Genomic DNA, 22,191 nt, shown 5'->3' with positions numbered 1-22,191 from the left:
TGTCCCTTGAAACTTTCTATTTCTTGCTCAAAGTCCAAAGTTCTAACATCAGGTTTGTAATATCAGTCTTTGAATGTTAACTAAAGAGTCCTTTGTCCATGTCTTGGTTAAGCATTATGAAGGAGCTTCTGCCAATCTGGTTTATGCCGGTATCTGACTGTCCTAAATGGGTCCTTTTTCCCAATGGGAAAACTGGCAAAACAGTTTTGTGTGTCTAGATGTGGCAAGAAAGCAAGCTGTTTGTTGTCCAGTTCTTAGTCTGCTCCTGGATGAGCACTCATGGATTCAGAGAGGTGGATGTAGTCTGTCTGTAGGAAAGCTGCAACTCTGGAAAGCATCTCGAAATTGGAACTGGGTGTGTCTCCTTTCCTCCTCCAGCTGTAGGCCAGATGTCCTCAAAGTTCAGGAACACAGGTTCAGTGTTTCACTCCAGCTGGTTCAGATGGTCTCCCAAGGCCTCAGGTCCATTTCCTCTCTGCTCCATGCATCTCATCAACTGCTCTATCAGCCAGCATACCTCATTCTCCACCCTCAAGAAAACACAGACATGCCCTCGACCCCAAATAATTACAGGGTCTGGTCCCCTCTATTCATCTCTCCATTTGACCTGAGCAAAATTCACTCGAGTTCCTTCATGCCAGAATCTGTCTGCATCAGATTGCTCACTGGCATTCACATTTAAAAAGTTTAAAATAAACAGTGTGTGGTTTAATGCATCATGAAGAAACTGGGGGCCCTGCTCCCCCCTTTTTATCTTTTTCAGCTGCGTTTTTTGGGCACTGTGGGCCCGCTCTATTATTCCTTGTCCTTGGGGATTATAAGGAATACCTGTTTTGTGATCAACTTTCCATTCAGCACAAAATTGCTGGAAATCTTTGCTAGTATATCCAGACCCATTATCTGTTTTTATAACTTTTGGCACTCCCATGTAAGCAAAACATCTTAAACAGTGACTTATAACATGTCTGGTGGCTTCTCCTGTTTGTGGAGTGGCCATTAAGAAACCTGAATACATGTCAATTGCCACGTGCACGTATTTCAACCTGCTAAACTCTGAGACGTGAGTCACATCCATTTGCCATAAATGGTTGGGGAGCAGGCATCGGGGATTCATCTCTAAATTATCCACGTATGTTTGATAATTTGGCAAGCAGTCTCTCTGGTTAGGCTGAATTGTTTCCTCAAACCCCCACTACTCTGATGATGAAAGTTATGAGACTGCTTTGCTCTCTCTATCTGAGACAGAGCAACTAATATGGTTATCTGCAGATCTGTTTCCTTCGGCTAGAGGCCCTAGAAGGTTTGAGTGGGCTCTTATATGACCCACAAAACATGGCAATTTTCTCAGGTGAATTGCATTTTGAATTTGTTCAAATAATATTCTGACTTGACTATTACTAGATCCTATGCATGGGACTGTCTCTATTACCTGGGGAGCCTTAAAGACATAGTGACTGTCAGTGTACAAATAAATGAATTATTTACTAGGAGCTGAAAGACCATTGTAATAGCTCTAAATTTGACTATATGAGCTGAAACAAGAGCTGTCTGCTCCATCTATTTCTTTTTATCAATAACATATATAAGCGAATCTCTCATTAGAGCCATCAGTAAAAACTAACATAGCATTTTTCACAGGACTGCTTTTTACTATTTTGGAAATATAAAAGGCTGTATTAGTGCAAATTGCAACAGTCCATGAGCTAGAAACTGATTATCAGTTCTTCCTGAAAAACTGAGCAAAGGCAATCGCCCATGAATCATTGTTCTGAAACAACCAATTAAACTGTATCATATTTGGTTCTCTCCTAAAATATTTCCTAGAATCTATATAGCATTTTTGCATCATGCAGGCTACTGTTTTAAAATAAGGGTTTAATGCTTTGGCTAGTGAGACAGGTAGGTGTAACCACCATAATGATTCCTTCTGCCATAGAACAGAAGTCGGACTATGCTTTGTGGGGAGCACATAAACTTCCCATAGTTTTGCATAGTCAATATACCTGATGATGCTGAATCGCCTCCTCTAATTATAGAACTTGTCTACCTTCTTAGTTAGCTATCTAGGCACATTTGGTTCATTATCTCCTTATAGAATCTTACTTAAAGGATTTAAATCATCATTAGATGCCCCAAAAAAGGTACTTAACCATTGAATATTTTATAACAACTTCTAAAAAAACACGTTTAAAGATTTTAAATTATCTTTTCCAATTGCTATCTATTAAGCCCTAATTTCTTTAGAATACATGTCCCAAACAATTTTTCAGATTTTTTAAAGTTTCTAAGTAGCCTTTTCTAATCTAACCTTCGAAGCTGACAAGCTCTTAAGACCTCATTTGCATCCTAGCTGACCTGGCCTAATTTGCATTTACAAAGACACATTCAAGCTGTGAATCTAACAGAATGGCTCTCTCCTGAGGCTTTTCACAAACCCTTTTTAAAATCATGTATCAACTTTTATTTTCTAGATTTTCCCTTTTTAACCATAAAAATTTAGGAAGATCTGTATCCTCTCATCTGCCAAATTTTACAGAATCATCCATAGATTCCTCATGTCTCTAAGCTAATGCTATAGGCTTTTGCTATCTTTTTCATTGACTATCTCCTGGGGCTCAAATCATTAATTTTTTCTGTTAAGACATTGACTGACTGACTGACTGACTGACTGACTGACTGGATGCTCTTTTAGACTATATTAAATGATTTTGATATTTTTTAAACTATATCCGAGGCAATGTAAATACCTCTCTAATCAGATCCAAGGCAATTTAGGCATTTCCATTCATCTGCATTCGTAAATTCATATTCACATCCCACACTTCTCCTTTTGCCTAGGTTATGATCAGTTTGTTGAAAAGAAAAATCCTTAATTGAAATTTCTCCTAACACAGTAGCTATAGTCAATCCTTGAAATATGAGCATCCAAAATTTAAACAGATCTATGTTTAAGTATGTTGCCCTTTCTTCTCTATAAGTCTCAAAAACAGTTTCTATCTGGCTGTATAAATAGCATTTATATACATTGACTAGCCATCAGCCATAGTGGCATCTCCCAAGGCTGTAAGTTAGCCCCAGGACCTTCAGGCTGTCTGCTGTCCTGTCATCCATTTTGTCCAGCCCGCAGCAGACGCCAGCATGAGGTGGCACCAAGCCGCTGGCTGAGGGCCGGCAGGCCACGGCCACTGCCATGGCTGACCTTTGCCTTAGCTCAACTTTTGCCCTCTGGGCATCTGGAAACTCTGCAGCTGTATTTCGGGCACAATCCTGATCCCCTATTTTCTCTTTTGTTGGGACTCTGTCTGACCCAGTGCCCTTCCTGATCATGTCCAAAGCAACCCCTAGAAGGCTCTGTACATTTCTTCCTCCCTATGCCTTGCTTTCTCTGTAGGAATAACATATTATTAACTGAAGTTCCAGTAAGGCAGCCACCATCACTAATCCCTGAGTGTAAGCTAGGTCCATATCTGAAAAATTCTTAATGAACTCGCCTACGTCAGTCCTCTTCCTGTGAGGCCTTAGCGTGGTCTGGCATGCAGTACCAGCATTCTCATAAGCTAGCTGTTTCACAATCAAAGTTCCAATACCTGTGTCTTTAGTTCTTTTGGATCATGTCTATACAGGTCTAGAAACAAACTTTGAACTAACTCCCTAGGTCCCTGCCTGCTCTCTATAACAAATATTCTCCTCCAGACCATCAGGCCTTGGTTACCCGCTGTCAGTTTCCTAGGGGTGAGGCTTTTATTCACTATCCTGGAGAAGGGGAAAGGGACAAAATCTCTGGAGTAAATTGGGAGCACAGGGGCGGAGAGGGAACTAGGAGAATGAAAAGAGGAGAAGAGGAAGGCTGAGGAAGACATGATGGGGCAGGGAGGTTGAGTTGAGGGGAGAACAGAAGAGAGCAAGATAAGAGATAATATAAAAGAGGGAGACATTTTAGGTTTACAGAGAAATCAGGCACTAGGGAAATGTCTGGAGATCTACAAAGATGACACCAACTAACAATCTAAGCAACAGTGGAGAGGCTACCTTAAATGCCCTCCCCTGATAATGAGATTGATGACTGACTTATATGCCATCCTAGAGCCTTCATCCAGCAGCTGGTGGAAGTAGAAGCAGACACCCACAGCTAAACACTGAGCTGAACTGGAATTGAGTTGCAGAGAAGGAGGAGTGATGAGCAAAGGGGTCCAGACCAGGCTGATGAAACCCACAGAAACAGCTGACCTGAACAAAGGGGAGTTCTTGGTTTCCAGACTAATAGCTGGGAAACCAGCATGAGACTGACCCAGACCCCATGAACATGGGTGTGCATGATGAGACCTCAGGAATCCATGGGGCCTCCTGTAGTAGCTCAGTACTTATTCCTAGCATAGGTATGGACTTTGGGAGTCCATTCCATAGAGGGATACTCCCTGAGCCAAGACTCTGGGGGGAGGGGTCTAAGCCATATTCCAAAGGATATGACAGACTCTGAAGACCCCCCCATGGAAGAACTCACCCTCCCTGGGAAGCAGAAAGGGTATGTGATAGGTAGGGTTTTAGTTGGGGGGGCAGGGGAGGAAAAGAGGGAGAGGGAACTGGGATTGACGTGTAAAACAATCTTGTTTCCAATTCAAATAAAAAATGGAAAAAATAAGCCATCTGGTCATGAAAAAAAGATTAACTTTTATATTTAAAATATGTAATTTCTTGAATTGAATGCAGTCATTAATTTTGTTGACTTATGGGTTTCCCTTTCTCTCTCCTTTTAGGCTGTACTTTGGAGGTTTAAATTTTCTCAGCTTAAAGGCTCATCAGATGACGGCAAAAGCAAAATAAAATTTTTGTTTCAGAATCCAGATACTAAACAAATTGAAGCAAAGGTAAACAAAAGAAACCCATTTCATAATACATTTCTAATTTCACCAGCGCCATGAAGATGAAACGAGGAGAACTTTTAGGGCCAATAAATAGTGTTCTCTGCCAACCTTGAAATACCTTGTGTTGCTAGACTAATCTTATTTTAAGGCTTTAGTGACAGATTTTCACTAAAAGGCATCACCCCAGATAAATTATATTCAACTGATTCTGGATCTTAATTTTAATGTGGTATGAACTACAATTGTGTGAGACTAGAACAACATGAGACCTGAAGGTGCCATATGTTTCACAGTGATCAATCAGATGTGAAATATGAGTATAAATTTGCAATGAAAATGGTTCTAAACAAATCCTAAGTAATTTCTAAGTAATTATGTTTTGTAGAATATGAACTAGTCAATGAATTTTCACACTGATTTATGTAAGTTATAGTAACCTGAATATAATAGCTATGTTGTTAGCACAATAAAAAGTTTCAACAATCTTATATGTATAAATATTTATACCTGCAAAAACTCAAAATTTAACTTGTTTCCATTACAATGTAATGAAATTGATAGTAAGATTGTTTAAGTTTAAATAAATCATAAAAATGTTATTCCTCTGTGAATAAAAAATAATACCAAATTGAAATTTGGTGACATAGAAACCCAATATACATTTTCTTCTATGAAGTCAGGTTACCACAATTTATTTTTGAAATCATTTACCCAGCTTTACCAAGTATAACTCTGTGATGTTCTATACAGCAGCTTACCATGCTACGTACTTTCTGACTGGAAGTATTCATTTTGCCAAGGTGACCCTGCTTTGTCTTTATGTATGCTCATGCCTCTTTGCTCCCTTTCCTTTTTTATGACTGCATCTTTCTTGAGAACTCTCTCCTTCATTTGTACTTGTCTTTGTTGAGGTAGAAACTGTGGTCCTAGCTTTATGTACTTATTCCTTCTCTTTCAAATCTCCAAAGCTTGTGTGTAAGCACATTCTTGCCTTGCATTCGGTTAGGAAAGTACCTTTATATAGGCTTTCCTTGTGGCTTAGTTTCTGGACCCATACTCTGAAGTCCCCTACTCTCTCCACAGCCCTTCCCTTTTGTTGTTGCTCTTTTTTTCTCCCTAGCTACAAAAGATGCATCACAGTGCTACCACTTATACAGCTCTATAAAATTGTTTTGGTGTTTGCATAAATCCATACGAATGTGGGGTCCAGACCAGGCTGGTGAAACCCACAGAAACAGCTGACCTGAACAATGGGGAGCTCTTGCTCTCCAGAATGATAGCTGGGATACCAGCATGGAACTGATACAGACCCCAGAAATGTGGGTTTCAGTGAGGAGATCTCAGAAATCTACTGTAGTAGTTCAATACTTATCCCTAGTATTGTCCTTGTTGTATGAATGTGGATCTTGGGTATATGCCTAAGAGTGGAATTGTTGGATCTTGTGGCAGACTGATTCCACTGAGAAGGAGATGGAATTCCACTGAGAAGGAGATGGAATTGTCCTCTGAGCATCTATTATGAGAAAATAGGTCACTATGGATAAAGCCAAAAGTGTTATTTAGACAATTTCTTTCTTTATCACTCAAGATTTCACTAAGTATGCCATTATTTTATGCTTGACCATTTTGTTTGGGAACAAGAACTAAAACCAAGATTTTCACTTAGCTTTGTCTTAATATTTACCCCAAATTTTGATTAGAATAGATCATAAACGTAGTTTCTGCATACCAGGAAGTCCAAGGTTATGGTATGGACATCGAGTGTGATATAACATTTAACTATATCATAATCTTGTGGTAGCCAACACAACACACAGAACTAGAAGCTGAGCAAAGAGGGAGGAGGGAGAAAGGAATAAGATAAAGAAAAAACAGAAGTATAGAAATAGTGAGAGAAGATATCAACACAGAGACTGTATTCTTTAACAATAAATCACTTAAAATAACAATAAGGTATCATGATCTAACCACTTTTAACAGGTTCCTGGCCATAACTGTGATGATTAAATTTTATTACAAATATTGTGGAGAAAATGGCTAAAATAACAGTGTGACACTGTACTTCTAAGGGAGTAGTTACACTTAAACTAAAACAAAGTGGAAATAAATGACTAGTGGTGAAGAAAGTCAGACAAATGAAGCAGGGATTTGGAAGGTAAAGTTGAATGCAGAGGTCAGCATAAGTTTTCTCTTTTTTTTAACTTTTTAAATTATTTTTTATTTAGTTTTCATTTTACAAACAAATCCCAGTTCCCCCTCCATCTCCTTCACTCACACCCCTGCTCCCCCCTTCCCATCCCCATCCACTTCTCAGAGGGGCATAAGACCTTCCATGGGGAGTCCAATTTCTAGCATACCAAGTTGAGGCAGAAGGAAGCCCCCACCCCTGTATCAAGGCTGAGCAAGGTATCTCAGAATAGGAAATGGGCTCCAAAAATCCAATTCATGACTCTGGGTTAGGTCCTCATGCCAGTGCCAGCCCCCTCACCCCCAAATCAAGTCACATAACTGTGACCCACATTCAGAGGGTCTAGTTCAGTCCCATGCAGTTTCCCCAGTTGTGAGTCCAGAGTCCATGAGTTCTCACTAACTTGGGTCAGCTGTCTCTGTGGTTTTCCCCATCATGGTCTTGACCCCCCTTGTTCATATGATCTTTCCATGTTCTCTTCAACTGAACTTCAAATGGCTATGGTCACTGTATCTGCTTCCATCAGTTACTGGCTATAGATTCTATGATGACAATGAGGACAATCATTAATCTTATAAAAATGGGAAGGCATGTTGAAAGATGTTCTCCCTTATTGCTGGGAGTCTTAGCTGGGGTCTTCCTTGTGGATTCCTGAGAGTTTCTCTAGCCCCATGTTTCTCCCTAACCCAATAATGGCTCCCTCTATCAAAATATCTCTTTCATTGGTCTACCCCTCTATCCCTCCCCCCTACTTGGTCTTCTTGATCCCTCATGTTCCCTTCTCACAACACATCCCTTCTCTACCCCCTCCCAGTTTACCCCAATCTCAATGATTCCCCTTCCTGGGGTCCCCCATGAATGTCCTTCTTAACATCTGTGTTTTTACCTAGCTTCTCTGCAGTAGTGGATTATATCCTGGTAATCCTTTCCTTTGCATCTAATACCCACTTATGAGTGCTTACATACCATGTTTGTCTTTCTGTTTCTGGACTACCTCACTCAAGATGGGTTTTTTTCTAGTTCCATCCATTTGCCAGTGAATTTCAAGATGTCATAGTTGTTTTTTTTTTTACCTCCAAGTAATACTCCACTGTGAAAATGTTCCATATTTTCTTTATCCATTCTTCAGCTGATTGGCATCTAGACTGTTTATAGGTTCTTCATATTAGAAATAATGCTGCTATGAACATAACTGAGCAAAATCATGGTATGATTGTTTAATATTTGGGTAAGTGCCCAAGAGTAGTATTGCTGTGTCTTGCAGTAGATAGATTCCCAATTTTCTGAGAAACCCCATAGTGATTTCCAAAATGGCCATACAAGATTGCATTTTCACCAGCAGTGGATAAGTGTTCCCCTAATTCACATCCTCTCCAGCATAAGCTGTCATCAGCGTTTTGATATTGGCATTTCTGACAGGTATAAGGTGGTATCTTAGATTTGCTTTGAGTTGCATTTCCCTGATGACTAAGGATGTTGAGCATTTCCTTAAGTGTCTTTGGCCATTTGAGATTCTTCTCTTGAGACTTCTCCAGTTAAACCCGTACCCCAATTTTAAATGGATTATTTGCTATTTGGGTGACTAGTTTCTTTATATATTTTGGATATCAGACCTCTGTCAGGGAGTTGGTGAATATTTTTCTCTTTCTGTAGGCTGCCATTTTGTTTTATTGACTGTATCCTTTGCCTTACAGGACCTTCTCAAATTCATTGATTGTTTCTCTGGGTCTGTGCTGCTGATTTTCTATTTAGGAAGTGATCTCCTGTGCCAATTTATTCAATTATGTTTACCACTTTCTCTTGTCTCTGATTCAGTATACCTGGATTTAGGTTGAGGTCTTTGATCCACTTGGAATTGGATTTTGTTTGAAGATCCCTTCATTTTCCCATTGTACAATTTTGGCATCTTTGTCAAAAATCGGGTGTTCATAGGTGTGTGAATTAGTATCATGATCTTCTATTCAATTGAATTGATTCACTTGTCTATTTTTATGCCAATGCCAAACTATTGTCATCATTGTAGCTATATAGCAGAGCTTGAAGTCAGGGATGGTGATGCCTACAAAAGTTACATTATTGTACAGAATTGTTTTGGCTATCCTGTTTTTTTTTTCTTTTTCTATATGAAGTTTGGTATTGTTCTTTTGAGGTCTGTAGAGAATAGTGTTGGGATTTTGATGGGGATTGCATTAACCTGTAGATTGCTTTTGAGAAGGTTGCCATTTTTTTCATTCATTTATTTAGCTCATAAATAAAGTCATGCACAATTATGATACATAATACAGTGTGTTCACAATGGCATGGCTAAATTAAACCAATTAACATGTTATATCACACATATTCATCATTTTTGCTTTGAGAACACTTAAAGTATACTGTCTCACAACTTTTAAAATATAGTATATTGTTATCAACCATATTTATCATGCTCTCAGTAGACCTCAAGACATCACAGAGTCCATGCCTCTTGTCCAACTGCAGTTTTATATCCTTAAACCAATCATTTCCCAATTGTTAAAAGACCCACATTGAAGCCTAATAGCCACAATTCTGCTCTCTGTTCCCATAAGTTCATCATTTCTAGGTTACACATAAAATTGAAATTGTGTGACATTTGTCTTCCAGTGTGTCACTTAATTTTTTTTGGCAAGCATATAACTTTACTACTTACTAAAGATTAAATCAAATTTGCATGCATAGGTGAGCACTCACTGAAACACCTTGGATTCATCACATATTTGAGTTTAAATTAGCATATAATAATGATGAATATGGCAATACGTTATGCATCAATAGCAGCAACAGCTTTTCCAGGTTCTGTAGTCATTTGAACAAAATTGTAGAGACATCCAGCACACTCCATTTAAAAAAACAAACAAACAAACAACAACAACAACAAAAAAGTAAAAAACAAAATCCCAGAAAACAGCACAGTTCTGTTACTCTTGTGGTACTTGGCACCATTTTTTTTTTAAATTAGCTTCTCAATCATCATCTGGGAGGAAACCATTCTGAGCAACATCATTAAAAACAGCTCTGATAAAGTATGGTCACTACTATGTATCATAAAGCAGGTCTACATATGAGTGAGTACATATCATGCTTGTCTTTTTGTGATTGGGTTACTGTCGCGTCCACCCTTGACCAGCAAGAACGACGCAACACCGAGGAATCTTCTTCAACACAGTTTAATCGGGAACTTCTTGATTTACAGTGAAATGGCGGCCCCAGGTAGAGGAAGACAGGGCCTGATATAGTCTACATCTACCAATCACCTAACCCTACGTGGTGTGCCAGGATTTGTTGTCTCCAAGCAGAATTAAGAGGATACATGACCTTTACCAAATTAGGAGTTGTTTACCACAGAGAGCACTCGCCATTGGTCTGGCGGAGGGTGGAAACCGGCACCATCTTTTGGGCGCGGTACTTTGCAGCTCCCAACAGTTCCCCTTTTGTTTTAATATTATAGGAGTAGCAGTATCTATCTGTTGTCAGACTTCAGTCATCTCTGTCTTAGGTTCAACCCCAGTGTCCCTATCTTACCCGTCAAAGAGTCAGTGTGTCACCCTCACAGGCTCATGTCTTAGGTTGAAGGGAACACATGTATGCTTATTCGCTCAGCAAGAGGGTAGGTGCCCGTCATTGAGCATGACTGATTCAGATACGCATCACTCACTCAACAAGGGCGAGACAGACATCTATTTGTCTGTCAGCATGGATAACCATGCTTGAGGGGATTGTCCTGCTTCCACAGCAGTAAAGGCCTTTACCAACATGGCAGCTTGGGATTTTTGTGACTTCCTGATCCTGCATAGGCACCACAGGCAAACAAAAATGGCTAATAGCATCATGGAAAACATAACCCCTACTCCAGCCCATTCCTTAACTAAACTAAAGGCTTGCTTAAGGGTAGTTAAGAGGGTATTAACAGTGGGCAGGCTCAGGCGTGTAGCATTCACGGCAACAATCTGTTGTGTTAGGGTGTCTGTCAGTTCTCGAACTGTTGACTCCAATTTCCCTGAAGGTAGGTACTCAGCTGCCAACTCAGGTTGCTGTTCTCTGTGAAATTGTTGGCTATCCTGGAGGTGATATATAAAGAAGAAAGGGAATGAATGCATCCTATGGAAGTCAAGGTTACTAAATCATCCACCTGTTCCTGCAACAGGTCCACTCTTTGGTTCACAGTTAGAATGCCAGCTTTTAAGTGGCCATCAATAGATCTTAAGGTAGTTAATGTTGTAGCTGTTTTTTCCACAATGTCATTGACTGTCTCAACTGATTGGACCTGAGCAGCCATGGCAACGGCAGCAGTCATAGCCACTGCTGCAGAAAGGGTTATGGCAGTAACCAATGCTACAGTTATGCCAAAATCCCATTTGGTTCTGATGATTTCCGTAATGGGAAACGTTCCTGTATCCACTTTAACGGGAATAGGAACATACATAGGAATCCTCATCACTACTGCTGTATTAGCAGAACCATTCCAACACTGACTAGCAATGCAGGAGATGTCAGTCGAATTGCACGAGATCACTTCTTTGGTAGCATTAGTAGCATTAGAGAACAAAAAGAAAAAAGGAGCTTTTAAATATACTGGGCTAGCTGGAACAGTGAGATTATTCAATGTTTTATGTATTGTTAGATTCTTAAGAGAAGGTCCCTTCTCATACCTTGTACCAGAAACATTAAGAAGTCTTATGCAGAGATTCTGGAGAACCGCAAAAGGTTCAAGAGAAGTAAATGTTCCACCCTCGTTGGAGAGTACCCATTGAAACCATGGCCAGGTATTTTTACTGCCTGTTCTTTGGGAACCTCCCTGAGTTAGGTTATACTGGTACTTGCCAAGAGGGGGAGTAAATTCAAAACCTAGAGCTATCTGTTTAAGTTTGTGGTCTGGACTCTGACAGGGTGTCCAATGAAGAGGATAGCCTCGATTGGGTGCACAATAAGGCAAGACCTGTCGAGCAGTGGAGTTCTCTTGACTAAAGCATGAATTTGAGGGTTGGAGCCCCTCCATCAGCATCAAAAATGTAGTGATATTTACATCTTTGGTCCCATTTGTACCAGTGCCGGAGCCAGAACTAGCGCCTATACTAATCTGAGTCAGGACTTCAGTGAGCATAGCACTCGAGATCTGGTTATGAGTAAGGGGATCAAGCCAATTGCCAACAGAACCATTCTTCAACCAAATGCATGGGTTAGAATTATTAATAAGGGAGAAGCATAATGCTCCATGGAGAGAAATATTAGTGGCTGAATATGGGCAGTGTCAGGTCTAAATTTACACGGTAAGCCCAATTCACAACTAGTAGAAAAGAAAACAGGCAAAACTTTAGATGTGCTATGAACAGGCAAGGGAATTGGCCACACTTTCGCTATGGCCCACAGGATTTGTTCTCTGGCCTGGATCAGCCACGGTGTTGTCAAGGTCAGCAGCAGGATCAATATCGGAGGCTTCATCTTGTTTGTTGCACCTCCTCGTTAGTCTCTCTGGAATCCACACCGTGTCTTGCTGATCCTGGGGAAAACACAAACAGAACCTCTCGCCCAGGCTAACACTGGGTCCGGTCCATGGCATAGACCTGTAAGGATATCTTTCCATCTTACGTAGCCCTTCTGAGCAGGTGCCTGAGTCTGGTGCCTATCGGCAGCAGAAAGGCCTTGAGAATCCAAATTTTAAAAATTCAGAGTAAAGAGAGCCAAGAATAGTTGTTCCTTTGGTGTTCTACCATGGCCTATTCCCCCTTTTTGATTTAATAAACATTCTTTCAATGTGCGATGAGCTCTTTCAACTATTCCTTGTCCTTGGGGATTATAAGGCAGGCCATGGTTTAATTGGACTTCCATCTGTTTACAGAAGGAGGTAAAAGATTGAGCTGTATAAGCAGGACCATCGGTCAGTCTTTAATTGCTGAGGTTTTCCCCAGGCAGCCCACTCCTCAAGGCAATGTCCAATGACATTGCGAGCCTTTTCCCCACTCATAGGGGTGGCATGGATGATGCCTGAACAGGTATCCACAGATACATGGATATATTTAAGAGTTCCAAATCCTGAAAAATGAGTTACGTCCATTTGCCAGATCTTCAAGGGCAATAACCCTCTAGGATTGACCCCCAGGCTAGGGGGGTGCAAAAAGGTTATACACTGTTGACAATTCAATACTATATGTCTAGCTACTGCTTGGGATAGCTGAAACCTTTGCTGTAAAGTTTTTGCAGATACATGGAATTGTTTGTGAAATTGCTGCGCTCGCTCCATGGGGGAAGCGAAAAATACATATTCCCCTCTAGTACAGTGATCTATGATCTCATTGCCTTTTGATAGAGGTCCAGGCAAGTTGGTATGAGCCTTAATATGCTGTATAAAAAAATTCTGATCGCGATGCCAGATCAACTTTTGCAACTCCTGTAAGAGTTTGCAAACTGTACTATTAGGTTTGATAGGTCCTGCAACCTCCAGGGCCTTAACAGCATTCACAACATATGCCGAATCAGAAATCAGATTAAAGGAGAACGGGCAATTTCTAAACACTTCAAGAACAATTTTACATTCAATAATCTGGGGGGAGCCAGGCTGATATTGAAATTGCACTGGATCCTGATGCTCTATCATATAGGCTCCACAGCCCGTCTTGGATCCATCAGTGAAAATGTTTGTGGCTCCAGCAATAGGAGCTGCTGCAGTCATTTTAGGAAAAATGACTGGATGTTCTTTAAAAAATGACATTAGAGGGTGTTTTGGATAATGGTTATCTATTTCTCCTGGAAATCCACATCGCAGAATGGCCCAATCATCCACAGTTCCACAAAGGATCTTAACTTGTTGAGCAGTATATGGGATTATGATCTTATTTGGTAGTCTCCCAAAATATTGAATGCATTGCTGTATCCCATTTTGAGCCAAGTTAGCAACCGCTGTAGGTTAGTATTCAATAGTTTTTCCTGGGGAGGATTTAGAATAAATCCATAACGGACCATCTTGCCACAGCAAAGCTGTAGGTTGGGAGAATGTTGGTAGTACACACAAAAGAATATCCATATTTTCTATTAGCCGTTTAAGGCTGGCATCTTGTAATTCTGTCTCCACTTTCTTTAAAGCTTCTCTGGCTTCAGCGGTTAACTGCTTAGGTGAATCTAACGCTGAATCACCATTGAGAATATTATACAATGGTTTCAACTCATAATTAGGTAATTTTAAGTAACATCTTATCCAATTTATATCTCCCAACAACTTCTGAAAATCATTAAGAGTTTTTAAATTATCTTTCCTAATCTCTATCTTTTGTGGAATAATTGTATGAGGGAGAATCTTAGCCCCAAGATAGTTAACAACAGTGTCCTTTTGTACCTTTTCTGAGGCTATGACTAAATTATGCATCTCAAGCAATTTTACCAACTTTGCATATGCCTTATTGGGCGTTTTATCATCTTTGGCAGCCAATAAAATATCATCCATATAATGAACACATCTAATCTTTGGAAAGTCCACTCTCAAAGGAGCAATGGCTTCTGCTACAAACAACTGACACATAGTAGGACTATTTGCCATCCCCTGTGGTAGCACTATCCATTCATACCTTAGATCAGGTTGTTCATGATTACAAGAGGGCAGCGTAAATGCAAAACACCCTGAATCCTTGGCACACAAAGGTATGGAAAAGAAACAATCTTTAATATCTAGAGAGATGATAGGCCATGATGCAGGTAAAGAAGTTAAAAGTGGAAGACCACGTTGTACAGGGCCCATAATTTGCATCTGCTGATTAATAGCTCTAAGATCATAAAGCAATCTCCATTTACCAGATTTTTTCTTAATGACAAAAATAGGAGTATTCCATGGAGATACAGAGCTTTTTATATGCCCCAGATCCAGTTGCTCCTGCACTAAAGTCCTAGCAGCCTCCAGTTTTTCAGAGGAAAGTGGCCACTGAGGAACCCCTACCGGTTCCTCTGTTTTCCAGGTAATAGGAATACCTCCTCCACTGTCCCCTAGGAAAAGCCCAGACCTAGATTCTTTGGTCTCGGTTGTGGTATAATAGGACTAGTTCGACCCTGCAGATGTTTTCCGAGGCCTCGACCTGGGATGTATCCCATTTGTTTCATGATATCTTGAGATGTTTCTGAGTATTCATTTGTGAGTTTAAAACCCATATCCTTTAACAAATCTCTTCCCCATAGTGAAATTGGTAAGTCTAATGCATAAGGCTGTATGGTCCCTGAATGCCCTTCCTGATCTTTCCAAGGCAATTGTCTAGCACTCATATCAGGAGCCTTAGCATAGCCCAAACCTTGTAAAGTCTGAAAAGAGACCTGTATAGGCCAGCCAGAGGGCCAATCTTTGGTGGCTATGATGCTCTTATCAGCTCCAGAATCTAGTAAGCCTAAAATTTTCTTACCATTCACTATTAACTCAAGGGTTGGACGTTGATCAAGGTCTAAAGCTAGGAAAGTTAAGTTTGATCCAGTGGAACCAAAGCCTCCCTCTCCTCTCTCTCTGGTTTGAGCTGGGAACTTGTCATGTAAACTTGGCAAAAGCAGTAGCTGTGCTATCCCGTCTCCAGGAGAAATGGCTGTAATCCCTCTAGGAGATTCTACCATGATCTTTACTACACCCATGTAATCAGGATCTATAACTCCAGAATGTACTCGTAAACCTTTCAATGCTGCAGATGATCTTCCTATAAGCAAACCTACTGTGCCAGGCTCAAGGGGTCCCTTAAAATCAGTATCAACAAGCTGGACCCCCATTCTGGGAGTTAATACGAGTCTGGTGGTGGAGCGTAAGTCCAGCCCCGAGGAGCCTGTAGTGGCTCTCCTCGGTCCCTCGGATGACAAAGAGAGGGCCAGGTTTCGGGACTCTGCTCCTGGTTCTGATCCTCCATGGCCCCATATATTTGTGGGCCCTGGGGTCATGGGCCCCGTCGTCCGTTTTTTGAACGAGCTCCTCCATACCCCTGAACAAGAGGCTGTCCACTGCTGTCTTTTACTGATCTACAATCCTTAGCCCAATGATTTCCTTTTCTACATCTAGGGCATAAGACAGGTTGCTTAGAGCACGGGGTAGAGTTATTGACTTTAGTAATTCCTCCCTCTGGGCATTGCTTTCTCAAATGCCCTTGCTTGCCACATTTAAAGCAAACTCCTGAACTTCTGCCTTTCTTAGTTAATTGCATCACAGCAGCTGCTAGGCCAGCATTGATCAGCGGACCCCCAACTCCCTACAGACTTTCATCCAGACCTCAAGGCCTTTACCCTTATATGGAGTTATTGCAGCACTACACTCCTTTGTACATTGTTCATAAATCAGTTGTTTGATCAAAGGTATAGCAGCATCTGGATCCCCAAACACTCGTCCTGCAGATTCTACCATTCTTGCCACAAAATCTGAAAAGAGTTCCATAGGACCTTGTAATATCTTTGTAAGATTTCCACTGACCTCACCTTTGTTAGGCAGAGACCTCCAAGCCCTAATGGCTATTTGGTTAATCTGATCATACACTTGAGGAGGATATCCTGTTTGTTGCTGTGCAAAATGCCCTTGACCAAGAAGCATGTCCACATCCCAGTATTGATTACCAGCCGCGCAATTAGTCGCACTTTGATCATTGGCAAACTCAATTTGGAAAGCTCTCCAATCCAAATATTGTCCTGGTGATAAACAAGCTCTTACCAAATTCATCCAATCACTAGGTGTCATACAGAAGTGAGTGAGTGCTTCTACCTGAGCAATTGTAAAAGCTGCCGTCACCCCATAGGTGCGAACCGACTCTGCCAGAGCTTTGACTATTTTAAAGTCAATCGGCTCCTGGTATCTCTGTTGGTTACCATCTATAAAAACTGGATAAGCCAGTGGTCGAGTAATCCAAAACTCAGTGCGAACCGGACAGAAGGTGGAGCAACCAGGAGCTCCTACTTCCTCTTTCGAGCAGTAGGGGGGAGGAGTGATAGGGCGGTGCCCTTGCTTTACAGTCGCCATTTTAGGGCGCTGTTTTTCTGATACTTTTAAGGAATGGTTTTCCATGAGTTCAATAATCTCTCCCTCCTCATCCTCCGTGAGGTCCTCATCCTCGCATGTATCCTGCTCTGATTCTGAATCCTCTCCTGGTTCTTTTAACTCCTTCCTCAACTTTCCTAGAGAAGGATAGACTCGCTTTTTATTCCCTTTCCATTTTTCCTTTCCTCTCTCAGTTTCTGACGGTTCTGATCTTTCTTCTTGGAGCATTTCAAGGGCAGCCTGTCCATTCGCTATAGCTTTCTTATTTCCCTCTTTGTCCTCTAGACAGCTGCGCACCAGACGCCAAATCGGGCGAACACTCGGCTTCAACGTTCCTTGTTCCCAGGCAAAATCCAGGTCTTTCCCTAACTTATCCCAACTAGCCACCGTGAGATTGCCCGAGGCAGCAAACCAAGGTGCAATGGTGTCGCATTCATTCAGGAACCTCTGCAACGTGGCTTTAGTTGTCCTTAATTTTTTAGAATGAAGCAGCTCTTGAAGACCCAGAAAAATTGGATGTGATTGTGACGATCCCATTGTGCTTTTGTCTTAGTTTGTGCGCTCCGAAGGTGTGCAAGTCGGATAACACCACCAGAAAACAAAAGCCCACACTTCAATGTTAAAGAGCAGCCAAATCACCACTATAATATCGGGGTCCATTCACTTACTCTCACTCTGCAAGTTAAAGCAGGAGCGAGGTGTTTTCCTTTCGGTTTGCATTTGTCTCGAACAGTCCTGCTCCTCTCTGGAGACTTTTTTGCCTCTTTGCCAAGGACTTTGTTGCTCCTTTACCGGAGACCTTACCGCCTCTTTCCCGAGGGTCTTGGTGCTCCTTTACCAGAGACCTATCTCCGCAGTCACCGCGGACTTTATGGTTCCACTTACCTTGGGAACTTACCGGCGCCACCCCGACTGTGAGAAGTTCTGATTCCCGGTACAGGCCATCACTTGTCGCGTCCACCCTTGACCAGCAAGAACAACACAACACCAAGGAATCTTCTTCAACACAGTTTAATCGGGAACTTCTTGATTTACAGTGAAATGGCGGCCCGGGTAGAGGAGGACGGGGCCTGATATAGTCTACATCTACCAATCACCTAACCCTACGTGGTGTGCCAGGATTTGTTGTCTCCAAGCAGAATTAAGAGGATACATGACCTTTACCAAATTAGGAGTTGTTTACCACAGAGAGCACTCGCTGTTGGTCTGGCGGAGGGTGGAAACTGGCGCCATCTTTTGGGCACGGTACTTTGCAGCTCCCAACAGGTTACCTCGCTCAGAATGGTTTCTTCGAGTTCCATCCATTTTCCTGCAAATTTCAAGATTCCATTGTTTTTTGCTGTTGGGTAGTACTCCATTGTGTAAATGTACCACAATTTCTCTATCCATTCTTCGGTTGAGGGGCATCTAGGCTGCTTCCAGTTTCTGGCTATTACAAATAATGCTGCTATGAACATGGTTGAATAGATGTCCTTGTTATATGAATGGGCTTCTTTCGGGTATATGCCTAGGAGTGGAATTGCTGGATCTTGTGGTAGACTCACTCCCATTTTCTTGAGGAGTCACCATACTGATTTCCACAGTGGCTGTAAAAGTTAGCACTCCCACCAGCAGTGGAGGAGTGTTCCTCTTTCTCCACATCCTGTCCAGCATAACCTATCATTGGTATTTTTGATTTTAGCCATTCTGACAGGAGTAAGATGGTATCTCAGAGTTGTTTTGATTTGCATTTCCTTGATGACTAAGGATGTTGAACACTTTCTGATGTGTCTTTCAGCCATTTTAGATTCCTCTATTGAGAATTGTCTATTTAGTTCTGTACCCCATTTTTTAATTGGATTGTTTGGTGTTTTGGAGAATAGCTTCTTGAGTTCTTTGTATATTTTGGAGATCAGACCTCAGTCATATGTGGGGTTGGTGAATATCTTTTCCCAGTTGTGGGCTGCCGATTTGTATTGCTGACTATGTTGTTTGCCTTACAGAAGCTTCTCAGTTTCAGGAGGTCCCATTTATTAATTGTTGATCTCAGTGTCTGTGCTACTGGTGTTATGTTCAGGAAGCAGTCTCCTGTACCAATTAATTCAAGGGTATTTCCCACCTTATCTTCTAATAGGTTCAGTGTGGCTGGGTTTATGTTGAGGTCTTTGATCCATTTGGAATCAAGTTTTGTGCAGGGTGAAAGGCTTGGGTCTATCTGTAGTCTTCTACATGTTTGCATCCACTTATGCCAGCACCATTTGTTGAAGATGTTCTCTTTGTTCCAGCGTATATATTTGGATTGTTTGTAAAAAATCAGGTCTTCATAGGTGTGTGGGTTAATATCAGGGTTTTCAGCTCTATTCCATCGGTGTATTTGTCTATTTTTGTGCCAATACCAAGCTATTTTCAGGACTATAGCTCTGTAATAGAGGTTAAAGTTAGGGATGGTGATACCTCCAGAAGTCCCTCTATTGCACAGGGTTGTTTTAGCTATCCTGGGTCTTTTGTTTCTCCAAATAAAGTTGAGAATTGTTTTTTTCAACGTCAGTAAAGAATTGTGTTGGGATTTTGATGGGTATTGCATTGAATCTGTAGATTGCTTTTGGCAAGATTGCCATTTTTACTATGTTGATCCTGCCTATCCATGAGCATGGGAGATGTTTCAATTTTCAGGTATCTTCTTTAATTTCTTTCTTTAGAGAGTCAAAATTCTTATGGTACAGGTCTTTCACTCTTTTGGTTAGTGTTACTCCAAGGTATGTTGTTTTATGTTGTTTGTGGCAATTGTAAAGGGTGATGCATCTCTGATTTCTTTCTCCACCAATGTGTCATCTGTATATGAAGAGCTACAGATTTTTTTGAGTTAATCTTGTATCCTGCCAGTTTGCTGAAGGTGTTTATCAGCTGTAGGAGTTCCCTGGTAGAGCTTTTCAGGTCACTAATATAGACTATCATATCATCTGCAAATAGTGAGTGTTTGACTTCTCCCTTTCCGATTTGTATTCCCTTGATCTCCCATTGTTGTCTTATTGTTCTAGCCAGGACTTCAAGGACAATATTGAAGAGGTATGGAGAGAGTGGACAGCCTTGTTGTGTACCTGATTTTAGAGGAATTGAATTGAGTTTCTCTCCATTTAATTTGATGTTGGCTGTTGGCTTGCTGTATATTGCTTTTATTATGTTGAGGCATGCATGTTCCTGTTATCCCCGATTGCTCCAGGACCTTTATCATGAAGGGATGTTGGATTTTCTCAAAGGCTTTTTCGGCATCTAGTGAGATGATCATGTGAATTTTTTCCTTAGTCTGTTTATATGGTGGATTACATTGATAGATTTTCATATGTTGAACCATCCTTGCATCCATCCCTGGGATGAAGCCTACATGACCGGGATGTATGATTTCTCTGATGTGTTTAGGATTTGATTTGCCAATATTTTATTGAGAATATTTGCATCAATGTTCATGAGGGATATTGGTCTTTAGTTCTCTTTCTTAGTTGTGTCTTTGTGTGGCTTGGGTATCGAGGTTATTGTGGCCTCATTAAAAGAGTTTGGCAATGACCCTGCTGCTTCTTTGTGTGAATACTTTGAGGAGAATTGGTATTAGCTGTACTTTGAATTTCTGGTAGAATTCTGCACTGAAGCCATTTAGCCCTGGGCTTTTTTTTGGTTGGGAGACTTCTAATGACTGCTTCAATTTCATTAGAGGTTATAGGTCTATTTAAATTGCTTATCTGTTCTTGATTTAATTTTGGTAAGTGAAATCTGTCCAGAAAATTGTCCATTTCCTTTAGATTTTCAAATTTTGAGGAATATAGGTTTTCAAAGTATGACCTGATGATTCTCTGGATTTCCTCTGTGTCTATTGTTATGACCCCCTTTTCATTCCTGATTTTATTAATTTGCATGTTCACTCTTTGTTGTTTGGTAATTTTGGATAAAGGTTTGTCTATCTTGTTGATTTTCTCGAAGAACGAACTTTTTGTTATATTGATTCTTTGTATTGTTCTTCTAGTTTCCATTTGATTGATTTCAGTCCTCAATTTGATTATTTCCTGGCATCTGCTCCTCTGGGGTGTATTGGCTTCTTTGTTTTCTAAAGCTTTCAGTTGTGCTGTTAATTCTCTAGTGTGATTATTCTCCTGTTCCTTCACGTGGGCATTTAACGCTATGAACTTTCCTCTTAGCACTGCTTTCAGAGTATCCCATTGGTTTGGGTATGTTGTGTCTGAATTCTCATTGAATTCTAGGAAATATTTAATTTCCTTTTTTATTTCTTCCTGGACCCATGAATTGTGCAATTGGGTGTTACTTAATTTCCATTAGTTTGTAGGTTTTCTGTAGTTCTTGTTGTGATTGAATTCTAATATTAAAGCATGGTGATCTGATAAGACACAGGGGGTTATTTCAATTTTTTGTACTTGTTGAGGTTTGCTATGTTGCCAAGTATGTGGTTGATTTTAGAGAAGGTTCCATGTGGCCCTAAGAAGAATTGTTTTGTATTTGGGTGGAATATTCTATAGATACCTGTTAAGTCCAATTGCACCATAACTTCTATTAGATCTTTTGTTTCTTTGTTAAGTTTCTTTATGGTGTTTCTGTCCAGTGGTGAGAGTGGGGTGTTGAAATCTCCCACTATAAGTGGACACAGTTTTATGTGTGATTTGAGTTTTAGTAGTGTTTCTTTTACAAATGTGGATGCCTTTGTATTTGGGGCGTAGATGTTCAGAATTGAGACTTCATCCTGATGGATTTCTCCTGTGATGAATAGGAAGTGACCTTCTTCATCTCTTTTGATTGATTTTAATTTAAAGCCCAATTTATTGGCTATTAGGATTGCTGCTCCTGCTTGTTTCTTGGTTCCATTTGAGTACCTAATTCTTAGGTACCATCTGTCTTTGAGTTTGAGTTTCTTGTATGCAGGAGAAGGAAGGATTCTGTCTTCTTATCCATTCTTCTAATCTGTGTCTTTTTATAGGGGAGTTAAGACCATTAATGTTGATGGATATTAAAGACCATTGATTATTGTTCATTCTTGTTTGTTTTTTATTTGGTGATGGTGGTGAGATTATGTGTGAGAGTCTGTCCCTTTTTCCTTTTGACTGTTGGTAAGTTGGGATTATCTATTGCCTATGTTTTTCTGGTTGTAGTTAACTTCTCTGGGTTGG

At 40.7% G+C, this 22,191-nt stretch overlaps 1 protein-coding gene across 1 annotated transcript in view; it reads left to right on the top strand.

Annotated features, from left to right (window-relative positions):
* Positions 1–22,191, top strand: part of Sntg1 (syntrophin gamma 1) — a 302,539-nt gene that overhangs the window by 261,041 nt on the left and 19,307 nt on the right. The window contains exon 16 of the mRNA XM_035438749.1: positions 4,755–4,865. Within this exon, the coding sequence (XP_035294640.1) occupies positions 4,755–4,865 (111 nt within the window). The remainder of the gene's footprint in view (positions 1–4,754; positions 4,866–22,191) is intronic.

This window comes from Cricetulus griseus, chromosome 2, assembly GCF_003668045.3.
Source record: "Cricetulus griseus strain 17A/GY chromosome 2, alternate assembly CriGri-PICRH-1.0, whole genome shotgun sequence".
In the NCBI taxonomy this organism is placed as follows: Eukaryota; Metazoa; Chordata; class Mammalia; order Rodentia; family Cricetidae; genus Cricetulus; species Cricetulus griseus.
The sequence above is the reverse complement of the archived record's forward strand: the minus strand, read 5'-3'. Positions and strand labels throughout refer to the sequence as shown.